Below are 14,435 nucleotides of genomic sequence, written 5' to 3'. Positions count from 1 at the left end.
TATCATCTTGGTCGGCATCGCTTCGGGGGTGTAATTCCCCAACAAATAGAACTGAGGTGGGTTAGTAAAAGAGATGTGAAATAAGGTATTGACTCTCACTCTCCATATGTCTCTCATGATTAATTTAACTACTTGGCTGATTTCCTCCTTTCAAATACCTCTTATAAGGGGAAGAAAAGTCGTTCATGAGAATCTTAGACTGTTTGGTTAAATATATAAGCTATTTAAAAAAAGTTTGTAAGATGCTTAATGGATTGTAAACTGTCTGGTTTTATAAGATTTAAAAACAACCCACTAATCTTATAAGATTTTTTTTTAAAAAAAAAGATCAGAGTGCTCTCTGTGTTTCATTTTTCTTACAATTGAGTGCTAATAATGTCTTTGTCCCCTATTAGGTTTCAAGATTGGAGATCTGAGAAAATCTACAATGGGCATTCTCAATCTGAAAGTGGAGTACCAGAGGGTAGACTTAGAGTAGCAGTGTCATCAGTTTCAGACAGATTTCAGAGGGGTTTAGAATCTGGTTCTGATAGAATCAAAAGGTTCACAGGATCCTTGAGATCCTTCTCACTGAGAAAGTTTCTGGCGGATGACGAGGGATCTCGGAAGAAAATTCTTGATCCACAAGGGTCATTCCTTCAGAAATGGAATAAGATATTTGTATTATCATGCGTGCTTGCCATTTCGTTGGACCCCTTGTTTTTCTATATTCCCATTATCAATGATGAAAAGAAGTGCCTTGATTTGGACCCAAAATTGGAGCTCACAGCCAGTATTCTACGATCCTTTACGGATGTGTTTTACATCATCCATATTCTATTTCAATTTCACACCGGTTTCATTGCCCCATCTTCTCGTGTATTTGGAAGAGGTGTTTTAGTTGAAGATTCTTGGGAGATAGCAAAGAGATATCTGTCATCATACTTCATAATTGACATCCTTGCAGTTCTTCCGCTTCCTCAGGTTAGGGAAATTTTTCGTTTGCACCTATGGCCTGATTGTGCATAGATATCCGTTACATGCAGATAAAACATACTCTTCCACTAGAACAATAATTTTTTTGTGTGACAAGAAATCAGGAAAGATTGCTTGTGAGCGTTTTCCATGGTCCTTGCTTTTGTAACTGACTGTATATCAGCCTCTGTGAAAATAAAGCCGATCTCTCAAATCTCCAAAATTATTATATTATTCATACATTTTTTCCCAGAAGTTACAATTCATGTTCAGAATATATTTTTGTTGGGAGTTTACCCATGAATCTGATTATCTAATGATTTTCCAGGTTGTAATCTGGATTGTCATTCCCAAATTGAGTGGTGCAAAATCTTTTAACACAAAGAATTTGTTACAATACGTGGTTTTCTTACAATATATACCAAGGATTCTCCGTGTTTATCCTTTGTATAAAGAAGTCACTAGAACTTCTGGTATACTCACTGAAACAGCATGGGCTGGGGCTGCCTTCAATCTTTTTCTTTACATGCTTGCCAGTCATGTAAGTTTTTTTGGAGTTTAATTCATATTTTCACTCATTTGCTCCAGCATAAACAGTGCTGCAACTCGTTAAACTATCAGCATGATTTTTGTGTGTATCCCCTTTTAGGTGCTTGGAGCCTTTTGGTATTTGTTTTCGATAGGACGTGAAACTACTTGCTGGCGAAAAGCCTGTGGTAATCAGACTGCTTGTCGACATGCCGCATTTCATTGCATAGGTGATCACACACAATTCAGCACTATGTTGAACAACTCCTGCCCTATTCAGAATCCCGATACAACTGCTTTTGACTTTGGAATATTTCTCGATGCCCTTCAATCTGGTGTTGTTGAATCAAAAGATTTTCCTCAGAAATTCTTTTACTGTTTCTGGTGGGGGTTGCAGAATTTAAGGTATCTTTCTCCTATCAGGATGGTATAGCTATATTCTATTCATTGAGTTTCTGATTCAGGATATGAGGCTAAGCTCTTGTCTGTTGTTTCAGTTCCCTTGGCCAAAACCTTAAAACAAGCACCTTTGTTTGGGAAAGTTGCTTTGCAGTTGCTATTTCTATATCCGGCTTGGTGCTGTTCTCGTTTCTGATTGGAAATATGCAGGTGAGTAAGTAGTTTCACTACTCTTACCTTGGAGCCAATGAAATGGCATTTGTTTGGTAACGAAGAGACACATGCAAAGGTCTTCTCTAAAATTTACTTATAATAAAATTTTGGCCAAGTGCTATAATATATTAAGATGACAAGTCTTATGGACGCCTTTTGTAGCATGAGTTCCTACTAATCTGTAGTGTTGGTAAAACAGACGTATCTGCAGTCCACAACTTTAAGATTAGAGGAGATGAGGGTTAAAAGACGAGATGCAGAGCAATGGATGTCTCACCGGTTGCTCCCTGATAGTTTGAGGGGTAGAATCAGGAGGTACGAGCAATACAGATGGCAGGAAACTAGAGGTGTTGAAGAAGAAATTCTGGTTCATAATCTTCCCAAGGATCTAAGAAGAGATATCAAACGGCATCTCTGTTTGGATTTATTGAAAAGAGTAAGTCCTTCAACATGCCCATTTATTGCATCAAAGTTGACACTGGTTCTTTATTTGCTGCCAAATACCTTAATCTTGAATAGAAAATTGGACTTAGGTTTGCTGATTTATAACTTCCTCTTCTGAATTCAAGGAGGAGAAATGGGTAAAATGATTTGTTTATAATCTTTCACATGCAGTCTCTCTTGTGAAACTGTGACAAACTCTTCTACTTGGCGAATAACAATGTAATTTTCTGTGTAATCAGAGTTTCAGTCCGCCCTTTGTAACTGTTATCTTTTATAATCTTGATATGATATCTTTTCTTATATACATAATTGTCTGTCATTCAGGTGCCACTGTTTGAGAAAATGGATGATCAACTCCTTGATGCATTGTGCGACCGTCTCAAACCAGTGCTTTACACTGAGGACAGCTACATAGTACGAGAAGGGGATCCAGTGGATGAAATGCTGTTTATAATGCGTGGAAAATTGTTGACTGTAACGACAAATGGAGGAAGGACCGGGTTTTTTAACTCAGATTACCTAAAAGCAGGTGATTTTTGTGGGGAAGAGCTCCTTACTTGGGCACTGGATCCTAACTCATCATCTAACCTCCCTATCTCGACTAGAACTGTCCAAGCTCTATCAGAAGTTGAAGCATTCGCGTTGAAGGCTGATGATTTGAAGTTTGTAGCATCTCAATTCCGACGACTACACAGTAAACAGCTACGCCATACTTTTAGGTTTTACTCGCAGCAGTGGAGGACTTGGGCAGCTTGCTTCGTACAAGCAGCATGGCGGCGCTATAGTAGGAAGAAGCTAGAAGAGTCTCTACGAGAAGAAGAAAACCGATTGCAGGATGCATTGGCGAAAGGTGGGGGAAGTTCACCGAGTTTAGGGGCGACCATCTATGCCTCGAGATTTGCTGCAAATGCACTTCGTGCATTGCGACGAAACCGTACTAGAAAGACAAGAATGGCAGAAAGGATATCACCTATGCTACTTCAGAAGCCTGCCGAGCCAGACTTTACAGCTGAAGACAAATGATCGTGTACATTATTTTAGTCACTTGTATTATAACTTTTTGTTTGTTATAATTTATAAATATAGATCGATGTGGGGTTCAACTCGAGACTTGGTTTTGTTCCGTTTTACTGCAGTGGGATATTAAGACATGAGCCCCTTCTGTATATTATGTAATATGTACGTTGTATGCGTGAAACATTTATCATCTGACCCCATTTATTGCATTAAAATAAGATTTCGACGTTGGCTCTCTTGAATGAAAGGTACAAATTCGCCAAATGTGAATCATTCTCATGTTTAAAACTGATAAGGTATTAAAACACATTATGGATTTTATTTTCAAGACCCGTGTCAATTATTTGTATACGCAAAAAAAAAATGAAGAGCTGAATGTCATTTAAAACAAAATTTAAACAAAACCTTATGTCATACGCTTGATCCACACCTCAAGTACAGAAGACTGGTGCTGAAAAGAAGAGAAATCTTACTTTGACTAGTTTACATTGGAGGCTTCAATTCGGGTTTCGTCTTGGTGCATTGGCTGTTTAAAATGGAATCCAGAGTAGAGACAGCGTTCAAAATATGCTTCCCTTTGTTCAACATCACACAACTAGTCCTGCAGTGTATATCATTTCATTTGAATGAGTAAGAACAATCAATTAAAACAAATGTTATCGTATTTTATTTTTCAAATATATAACTTAACGAAAAACTAACTGTATAACTTAACGAAAAACTAACTGAGTAAATATAAAAAAAAAAGAGAAATTTAAATTAATATTCAGTTATCGGACCGAGTGGACCGACTTGGGTTATCTGAGTGCATAACAAAGCCTCAGCTACAAACCAGGCTCGGATATTTACCAAAAAGAACCCAGCTACCGACCGCATTTCATCTGGTTCTGAATTTTGGTTTGAAAGCTTTTTTGTCCCAATTTCGAAACGGAAAACACACTTAGAACATGAGATTCAAACTCGTGACAAACCAAGGCCATTGTCACCAGCCATACTTGGGATTCAAGTATCTACTTATGAAGAAACTTGTTTAAAACTACCTACGGGTGGTAGGGGCTCGGTAAAGAAATTATTGTTTAAAGCTCTTACTTTAAGTTTTGAAAACAAATATCATGCAATTTTGACAATTAATATGCGGATAAAAAATCATATAATGATTATAAACCAAAAGTCGTAATACTCTTACCTCCTTCCCATCTCAGCATCTATAATTTCCGCTCTACTAGGAACCCCAGACTTTACAAGTGACTCCAAAACCTGCGTTGCCAAAATTACTGGTACATGGGCAGCACTGCATATAGATATGATTTCTTTCTGTATATCTGCAAGCTTTTCCCACCCGCATTCCACAGCAAGATCGCCTCTGGCAATCATCACGCCCAATGGGTTTGGAGATTTCATTGCTTCCAATATTAAAAGTGGTAGTTTCTTGAATCCACATTTTGTCTCAATCTTCAAGACAATTCCCAAGTTTGAAATCTGTCTCTTTGCAAGTTCTTGGCGCAACAAGATAACATCTTGAACATCTCGAACAAACGAAATTCCAACCATGTCAGCATAGGCAGCCACAAAATCTAGATCCATAAGATCCTTAGAAGTGAGACCTTCATAACAAATATCACTGTCTGGGATGTTGATAGATTTTTCTGAGCCAAGTTTGGTACCTTTCAGACCAGCATGAGTGATTGAAACAACCACTTCTGAAATGCTAGTTCCTTTGATGACACCCCATATCTTTCCATCATCAAATGATATGCGCTCTCCTGGTTTGACAGAATCGAATAGATAGCCAGATGGGCAAGTTATCCTATGGGAGCCAACGTCTGAACAAGTCAATCCATCCCCTTCGTCTGAAGAATCTCGAGATATTGTCAGCAAGTCACCAACTCTCAATCTAACAAATTGATCAGAAGGGGGAACATCCACCACAAATCCAATGGGGTATTTTCGCCGCTTCTTCTTAGCATACAATGCTGTTCCAGTTTCAACATATGCAGTCTTGCTGCACTCAGCCATGAACCCAACACCAGAAAAAATAGGACACTTGCTTAAAATCCTGAGACTCCTATGCTTTCCTCGGGCATCAGCAAAACTTACAGATCCATCAATCTCTAACTTACTGAGAAACTCTTGGCCATCCACATGGATAATAACATCAGCTGATATATGAGGTGGTGGTGGACCTGCACCTCGTGGTGAAAGCCAAACTTGGGCCGGCCGTAAGACATCACCAACAGCATTCCTTTTCGGAGAGATTTTAGCCACACCTGGACCAGCCTTCAGTTTTCCAGTTCTTAGCTTTGGTCCAGCTAAGTCCATGAGGACCCGACAAGGTTTCTCCAGAAGCTGAGAGCTTCTCTTCACTATGCTAATTATCTTACCCCAAATTTCAGGGTTTCCATGCGCACAGTTGATACGAAAAATGCTGGTTCCCGAATTAATGAGATCAGCTACAAGTGTGTCGTTTTCCACAATCTCCTGGTCTACTGTTACCATGATATGAGTCATTCTTGGGCCCTGGAGAGTTCCAAGCAATAGATCCTTATTAGAAGATGCCATTTTCATCATTGCAGTCCTTGATAGGTTCTCGGTTTGATATTCCATGCCTTTGTGAATGGGAAGCTCCTCAACAGAACCTTCCATGCTTAGCAAGGACTCCGACATTGAGCAGACAAGTATTTGAATGCATGCAGAAAGGCTCGGAAGGACGTATGGATTTATATCCCCTAAATCGGAAAGACCAATAGAAGAAAGCTCTTCTTTAATCGGTTCTACATCTAATCCTTTAAGAGCCAAAAAGTTTATCATGTTGGTAGCGCTTGCTGCATAGTTTCTGCGAGTAAGAGGAAACCGTGTTAGTTCCTTGTGAAATTTGTGAAACAGGAAAGTACTGCATTTATTTGATAAAATTGTAATATACAAGTTCCAAATCCCCAAACCAAAAAAACCAAAAGCAGCCAAAAACTGGGACAGCAAGCAACTTTACGAGGATCGTGAGTGGAAATATCTGGCTCACGATGCCACGTTTCAGGCTTTACTGAGACAAAACCAATATAAATGCAGAAGAAAGTACAATCCCAGAAACTCATTATATTTCTTTTGCAGAAACATAACATACCGGTGGCACGTTTTGAGCCTGGATGCATTCCACTGCTCCATAGCTAGAATATGCAAGTGAACAGCTTTCAGCTTGTCAGGAAGACTATCTTGGTTCACCTGTTTCGTAACAGTTGGTTGAAAATCGAACATTTGGTTCACCTCTGAGTCCTTTCGTGGTCTCTTGGAATTGCCATCATTCTTGGAACATATAGACACCAAATCATCATTTCCTGGATCCTGAGAATTTCCATCATCTTCAGGACAGATAAACAGTGGATCATCAGTCGATTGATGAGAGCGGTAACTCTCAGCATTGTCATGTGACATGCCATGGGCAACAGTTCTTAGCGCTAGTTTCCCTCCTGGCCTTTGAAACAGCCGTATGCTATTTCTACAAGCTGTTAGTTTAGTGCTGGACTTGCATGGAGGGACTGTTAACTTTCCGTATGAGTTGGGATGTGCAAAATCAGATATACCGGTCTGCATGGACAAAGAAATCATATTTCTCTCATGATTTCTCTCAAGCTTAGAAAGTCCATTAAAGTCCAATATCAAAGGGATGCATGGGCAAAAAAGTTCCAAGTCAAAATTATTAATGAAGAAAAAAATTAAATTGCACCGGCTTAAGTAAAGATTAAAAGTTTGGGGAGGTCATAAGGAGACGAGTGCTTGAATCTGACGCAAATAAGAAAAATTCAACAATCAACCATCATCCAACCAATGTGAATAAGTCAAGTTCTTCACATTCAGGAAAAATTATGGTCTTTTCACTCATTCAGTGAATATAAAATAGCACACATCAGTACTTGTTGTACTTCAAGAAAAAGCCAACACATAAAAGACACAGGTGAAGCAATAATGATAGGCAAAAATAAAATTAGATACTGGCTAAGAATCTATTACCAGAGCTCGTTAACAATCACTGAATTGTTGCATAATTGATCACTTTCAACCAGGATTAGTAAATAAAACTAACTCAAATACAACTTTTTAAATAAAAAAAGAAAGAAAAAAAGTTAGCGAATACACGTTTTTGTTGACGGACTATATTTTATCCCTCATAATGCTTGATTCCCCTTTACAAGATACACACCATTGACCATGGAGAGAAATTTTGAAAAAAAATATAAACAAGCAATCTCCTGCATCAGGGGATAGTAACACCAACCCGATTTATAAATGATGCCACTTCAGTTATTGAGAAAGCTGCAATCACTTCAGCCATCTTTAAGTTCCTGAAACCAAAAGCGATTTAACTTACAGCTTTAAATTGCAAAAAAAGAAAAAAAAATCTGCTTTATGAATAGCGTTAACACCAACTTATGGTGATTGATAGAATCAAGCAACAAATCCTACAAAACAGGTATTGGGCTGGTCAATTTATTAAACCAAGATAACTAGATTCTCAAAGATACAAGATCATTAGAGCCATTTCCTCCACGAGCAAGTTATTTTACATTCCAATCATAAAAGTAACCTGGATTCTGTCCATATGAGCTAAAAGAACAGGAACTACATTTTACTTCATTTCAACAGCCTACAATGTGCATAACACAACCAGGCAGGCAGGCACAAAAGTTTTGAACATTTGAAGCCAAAACAACAACACAAGAATAATTCCATAAAGATCTCGTATCCGTTCGCCAGACACACAACATTCTTTAAAGCATTCAAATATATAATCAAAGAGCGTGACATCTCAAATATTTTTGTACGAAAACACAAATTCGGAAAAAATAAATGAACCCAACAACATAACGAATGCAACGAAATCGAAAATCCGTCACGCCACGCACGAAAGCGTACTCGTTATAAATGGATTGGACGCACCAAACAATCAGGACGACCTTGGAAATTCAACTCAAGCTTCAATTTTCTCTCGATTAAAGTATATGATCATTCTGCATTAAAATTATGCAAGAAAAAGAGTAGAATTTCACAAAACAATAAGGAAAATTGAAAGAGAGGAGTGTGGTGAGCGCGTGCGAGATTCAGATGCTTGATTGAGAATCAAGAGCTGTGGCAGAATCTCTTTGTAAACGCGACATATAGGAAACCGCTATTAGTAAACACGCCTTTTTTGTGAAACAAATCAGTTCATCTTGCTTCGATAGGGCTAATTAAGACCGACAATTCCATCACATACGGTTTTAATTTCGGATCTTTACCTTTTGAATTAAAAATAAGATAATAATATGGAGATAAATAATTTAACATAATAAAAAATTAAAAAAATATTTAATATCATATTTATTTTGATTGATAAATAATAGCTTGTTTGGTTTAATTGATTAAATTTGAGATAATATGATAAATTATCATTTTGTTATTTAATAATTAATAAAATATTAACAAAATTATTCATTAAGGTTAATATTATAATTTAAATTTAATGATAAATAATAAATGATTTGATTAATGTAAGAAAAATAATTAACAGATTGATAAATAATATGATCCAAGTAAATGCGAGATTAGATTAAATAAATTATCAATTGATTAAATTTTGTGCAACTTCAAAACGATGCCTAAATTTAAAAATAATGGAATAACTTCGGAGATATTTAAAAAAGAAAAGCAAATTTAATTATTTAACTCTCATATAATATCAAATAGTGTAAATATTATTTAAAAAAAGGTTAACTTAAATTTTATATAAATTATTAATCTTACAAGATCTTAAAATTACTATTCTATTATGTTTTTTTTTATATTTTTTTCATGAGTTTTCGATTCCGGGTTGTGCTTATTTTTATTGTAAATATCGATTCTAGTTTGGTCCGACCCGGTTTGGGAACTAGAACCGAAAATACAAACATGTTGAGAAGTTTTATTTCGATTTACTGTTTCAAAGGAACCAATGTTTGCGTCTGGCTCTTGACTTTTCCAAATAGAGAGTCCATTGCCACAACTTACACGGCCAAGAATCCAGGTTACATGTTGTGTATTCATTCTACACATCTTTGGCAAACTCAAAATCACTAGGTGGCAACCTGATACACGACGAACTTGCGCGAAATTCGCCATCCACGCTACAAAATATGCATGTAGAAACCTATTACACGCGGACTGGTTTCAACGAAGAGCTGCCACCTCCCGCTTCACGAAAGAAGGCAAGGCGAAGGCAGCCTCATGAATCTGTCGAATTGACATAGACAAATTGTAAGCGAGTTTATTCATGGTTTCCCTGCGTTGATGTGTGGATGATAAAGGAAGAGCAATAGCTATATTTACATGAGGTGGTATTGAAATCGAATGGTAGATAAAAAAAAAATGGTGATGCACAGCAAAGAACAGAAAAGGAGATAACCTCTGTGTTGTAAAACTTGAGTTCTCTTCTAAACTCGAGAGCGCTCTGCAGCTTCTCGATAGGGTTAATAGGGTGAACGAAATCGACAGGTGGCCCTTCCGTAGAGCATAAAAGAAACCCTATAACTCCACTGTCGAACCAGAAATGAAAAGTATGAAGGGAATGAAAAATTATTATACCAGTTAATATTTTTGGTGTAGGGAACCATTTTACCTTGGATATGTAGGAACACTGATCCACGCATAGTGAACAGAACCCTTGAATATTTCACGACAAATATAAATAATGTCGTCGATAAGATGTGTATGTTGGAGATTTAATAAAATAAATCTATAAATTATGTGATTAAATCCATATATCACAACACGCCAGGAATTCATGTCGAATTATCAGAAAATATGAATAACATTAAACACGTACCAGAATCCATTGATTGATCTAGCGTCAGAGTTATGGATCTTCCAAGGCAACAGAAAATCGATCACCTTATCCTTGCCTTTGATGGGAGAAGGAGAGAGATCTAGAATACTTGTGCCGCATGTATTCTGTGTTATATATCATGTGCCTTGGAGACCATAACCTTATATAACCTTAGCAGTCTTCAACCCATCATAGAAGACCTAATTGGGCTGGGTTTCTACACATAAGGTGGACCATACCAATTTATTTAATATTTTGGAAACCCATAATTAATTAGATCACTTTATTGGGTCCTTTATTATTAGATAGCTTGTCCATGTACAATTAATTAAATTATGTGAGCCCATAAAATAATTCCAACAGTGTATGGAGCCACATACTCTCCGCCATGTTACATAGTACACCGCCAGGCCTTAATGCTCGACTAATGTTCTTGAAAAATGGTTTCTCCACCAGCTCCTGAGCAGGACCTGTAATTATAAATCAATTAGTTCATAAAAAGTGGGACGGATATGATATCACAATCAAAGGCGATAGGGCCAAAGATTCACCCGAGACAGAACTAACGGTAACAACTGAGAGAAATACATCATTTTGATACGTTCGCTTGTTATCAGAACACATACCCACCGGGTCGGATGAATCAACGATAATTGCATCATATTTCCCTTCAGGTGTTTGCTTTAAAAATTCAATAGCTGCCAATGTTACAAACAAAAACTATATATATAAACTGAACATAAACAATTTAGTATGTGCACTTGTTTCAAAATATTCTGCAGGAGATGGATGATACACGTACCATCACCAACATGAAGGCGTACACGAAGGTCCTCAAAACCAATAGCCAACTCCGGAAAGAATTTCTTGCTTACCTGTAATACAGATGGAAACTTGACAACAATAACAAAACATGGATTCAAGAGAATTATCTGGTAACTGTGTCACAAAATAATCACTGACATCTATGACCATCTGATCTATCTCACAAATATTGATCAAGTCCACAGAGCTGTGACGGGAAATTTCCCTAAGAACTCCACCATCACCACCACCAATGACCAGAACCTGAGATCATATGAACAACATCAAGGAGCATCAAGTGAAAGGGGGAATGAGTGCGTACGCAGAAGAAGATACCATTTCACCACTCCATGCAGGGCACACAAAGTACCATGAGAAATTAAAAATATCCCAAACAAAATTCTGTTAGGAAATTATAAAATACTGAGATTTCAACATAAATCGTTTGTCATTCCAGCCCATTCAGAATCTACAGAAACTCGAAAAACAAAAGCTACGGCATTGAAGCATAGTATTATCATAATAGCTTATAATCAGCCAGGGAAAAAAATTAAAGAACAGCAAGACACTATGCACAACACTTGAATTTTGAAGCTAACAGATAAAATTTTTAAAATAACTGAAACTACAGGTTAACACTGAGGCAAAGATTTCTATCCGTTTAGGTATGACGACCATCAACAGAAAAATTAGCAGGAGTTCAGCTGAGACTCAAAAGTCTGAAGTTAAAAAGATGTAATGAAGCATGGGCACATAGTACAAAAGGGACAAACAGAATCAAAGAAATACATTTTTGGGGGATTGGACAGAGCAAAGGGGCAGATGGGCTATCATCTCCTGGTAAACACATTCATCTTTCTCTGTCAGCTGAAGGATGCCGTCCAGCACAAGTACTCTCCCATATGCTGAGGACTGCAAAAACGTAATAGGACAAGCTTAGAACTCATACGGATGAGAAATTCGACAACATATAAATAATGCAATATTTCACAATTGAAGATGCCAAACCTGGAATACCAGAACCTCCTGGTATTTTGACTTCTCCTGAAACAAAATCTTCTCCACCTTCAGGGAATGTGCTTCTCCTACGATGAGAAACGACACGTTAATTTAATAATAAATGATTTTGCTGTTCTTAAGTACCCTACTTTATGAACTACTGCTACAAAAATAAATTTATTTGGACATGACTTGCATTCATTTGATACAGTTACATTTCATTCCTTAATCCTTAGCTGTGTATAAGTTTAGGTTGTGTTTGCTTGACGACATTGATAATATAATCCAATCAAATATTTGGTTGTAATTTTGTATATAGATTATTTATCTTCCACTCAATTAAATCATTGAATTAAAATTAAATATAATCATTTACATCTTTCTTTTATTTATATTTATTAATATTAAAAAACATAAATGTGTAATTTACATGTTATCCAAATTTAATCGATATTTCATATTATAATCAAATATTTTAACAATCACAATATTATGTATTATGAATGTATCCAATTCTATCAATCCACAACTAACGGACGAGCATCCATCCAGAATCATGAAATAAAGAAATGGCCCTTAAGTTTTCTACTTTGACATAAATTCTTAGAGCCAAACTCGCAACATCTGAAGCCCAAGCGCATGACTGCATTTCTTGTTGTAAAATGAGATGCAAATCCATTCCATCAATTCAAAAACAGAACAACAAGGTAGGAAATATACCTGGCCACATTGGATTGTTGAAATACACTTGCTTCCCATATTTATCTGTTGATCTCCATGAAATAAAATCACATTAATAACCTATGTACATAACCAAGCATACACTCATGAAAAGTAAAATAAAATCTCTAAAAATTTACAGAGGCACCGCCATATTTTTGTGAATGTATAATTCAAGAAATCACTCAATGTTTTGCAAAAGTTTAAAGGGGTGGAGGGACCTGCCAGCCCTCCTCTCACTCCACCAAGCCCCTCTTCAAAAAAGGAAAGAAGCAGAGAATAGATCTTCAGGAATACCGGAGGATGGCTGTGTTTCAGAGAACCATCCAGAAACAACAGTCGAGTGGCACTTGGTACCAAGTTCAGGCTTAGATGCTTTAGCTTTTAAGCAAACAAGCTGGGATAACAATGGCCTTGCTGGAGCCATTGTTGCTACTCTCCCTCCCATCCATGGTCCTCTGGCAGTACTCCAAATCTTTTAATGCGTCGTCCTCTTAAATTTACCCTTTTCTACCGTGGATCCAGTATCTGTCACAAACATCATACCCATATAAAACATACCACACAACCATAAACAACAACACACTTATACAAACCCACAAAACATATGTATAAACGAATAATGATAATACCGCTAACGAAAGAATCATATACATAATTACTAAACAATCCTAAGGAAAGAAGCCAAATTTACCAGAAGAATCTGACAGCACGTTCTAGGAATGGCCTGGGTTAATGTAACAAGTCATGAAAATGAAAACAAATATATTGAGAATATAAAAAAATGGGAAACTGTAAAAGTTTAAAGAAAGGTAACGAAAGAATAACAATTACAGGTTTCTTCATACATGAAGAATAATCAAAACAGTATCTCAAAGGTAAGAAAAGGATGCCAAAAAAAGCTGCGTGGCTCTCAAGCTGCTAAAAGTCGACAAGAATAGCATAACACAAGTAATCAAATGGAAAATTCTGCTTCCACAAACGGTTCAAATTCTTTTTCTATTCCAAAAATAATATCAAAGCTTAAACAATCCAGAAAGCGCCATCCAACCGACCATAGTAATATTTCTTCCTCACCATAAAGGTCTAACAACAAATACTCGCTTTTTTCAGGTAAAGATCAGACTTTTTAGACAACATGAAGAAATCCACAATCTCGGTTTTCTACACGCCCAAACGCAGCGGAATTTTAAAATTTTTATTTTATTTTGACAATCAAAATATATTTGATAGGGCGTTTGTATGGTTTTTAATAAAACATTCATAGGATGTTTAGAAAATTATACTTTTGGTGAATTAATCACACGACTCCAACTATTCCGGATTTAGCGGAGATAGCTCTTGATGAAATCCCTACGAACTTTCTTCAGAGACTCCTTTCTTCTAATCAGGTCCACGACTAGATGGTTTGATCCTCTTCTAATTTGCACTAGAAAACGTAGAAGAGATTTTACATAGGAGATTGAAATTTGAGAGGCGGCTCAAACTTCTTTCTCAAGAGAGGTGGTCGAATTTTTTTTTTCTTTTT

General features: G+C 36.7%; 3 protein-coding genes across 3 annotated transcripts; 1 reads left to right on the top strand and 2 right to left on the bottom strand.

The window, feature by feature from the left end:
* The first annotated feature begins 360 nt into the window (after nucleotides 1-360).
* On the top strand, nucleotides 361-3,781 carry LOC140969976 (cyclic nucleotide-gated ion channel 1-like). The gene is made up of 6 exons (XM_073431518.1): nucleotides 361-963; nucleotides 1,283-1,495; nucleotides 1,604-1,887; nucleotides 1,980-2,091; nucleotides 2,294-2,530; nucleotides 2,863-3,781. Exons 1-6 carry the CDS (start codon nucleotides 376-378, stop codon nucleotides 3,559-3,561), a joined length of 2,133 nt encoding a protein of 710 aa, XP_073287619.1. The 5' UTR covers nucleotides 361-375; the 3' UTR covers nucleotides 3,562-3,781.
* Nucleotides 3,782-3,931: 150 nt separating this feature from the next.
* Nucleotides 3,932-8,701, bottom strand: LOC140969975 (plastidial pyruvate kinase 4, chloroplastic-like). Its single transcript, XM_073431517.1, has 5 exons — nucleotides 8,461-8,701; nucleotides 7,823-7,889; nucleotides 6,674-7,134; nucleotides 4,742-6,388; nucleotides 3,932-4,156 (listed from the first exon to the last, which is right to left on the bottom strand). Exons 2-5 carry the CDS (start codon nucleotides 7,877-7,879, stop codon nucleotides 4,039-4,041), a joined length of 2,283 nt encoding a protein of 760 aa, XP_073287618.1. The 5' UTR covers nucleotides 7,880-7,889; nucleotides 8,461-8,701; the 3' UTR covers nucleotides 3,932-4,038.
* A 778-nt stretch (nucleotides 8,702-9,479) lies between these two features.
* LOC140969973 (spermine synthase-like) lies at nucleotides 9,480-14,055 on the bottom strand. The gene is given in 13 exon segments (XM_073431515.1): nucleotides 9,480-9,792; nucleotides 9,965-10,094; nucleotides 10,178-10,272; nucleotides 10,754-10,854; nucleotides 11,011-11,082; nucleotides 11,187-11,259; nucleotides 11,348-11,452; nucleotides 11,978-12,100; nucleotides 12,197-12,273; nucleotides 12,908-12,952; nucleotides 13,205-13,298; nucleotides 13,300-13,435; nucleotides 13,602-14,055. Coding segments are annotated over 12 exon segments (1,038 nt in total). The 5' UTR covers nucleotides 13,360-13,435; nucleotides 13,602-14,055; the 3' UTR covers nucleotides 9,480-9,729.
* Between the last annotated feature and the right edge of the window lie 380 nt (nucleotides 14,056-14,435).

This window comes from Primulina huaijiensis, unplaced genomic scaffold (genome assembly GCF_012295235.1).
Source record: "Primulina huaijiensis isolate GDHJ02 unplaced genomic scaffold, ASM1229523v2 scaffold43235, whole genome shotgun sequence".
In the NCBI taxonomy this organism is placed as follows: domain Eukaryota; kingdom Viridiplantae; phylum Streptophyta; class Magnoliopsida; order Lamiales; family Gesneriaceae; genus Primulina; species Primulina huaijiensis.
Note: the sequence above shows the minus strand (reverse complement) of the source record. Positions and strands in the feature narration are given on the sequence as shown.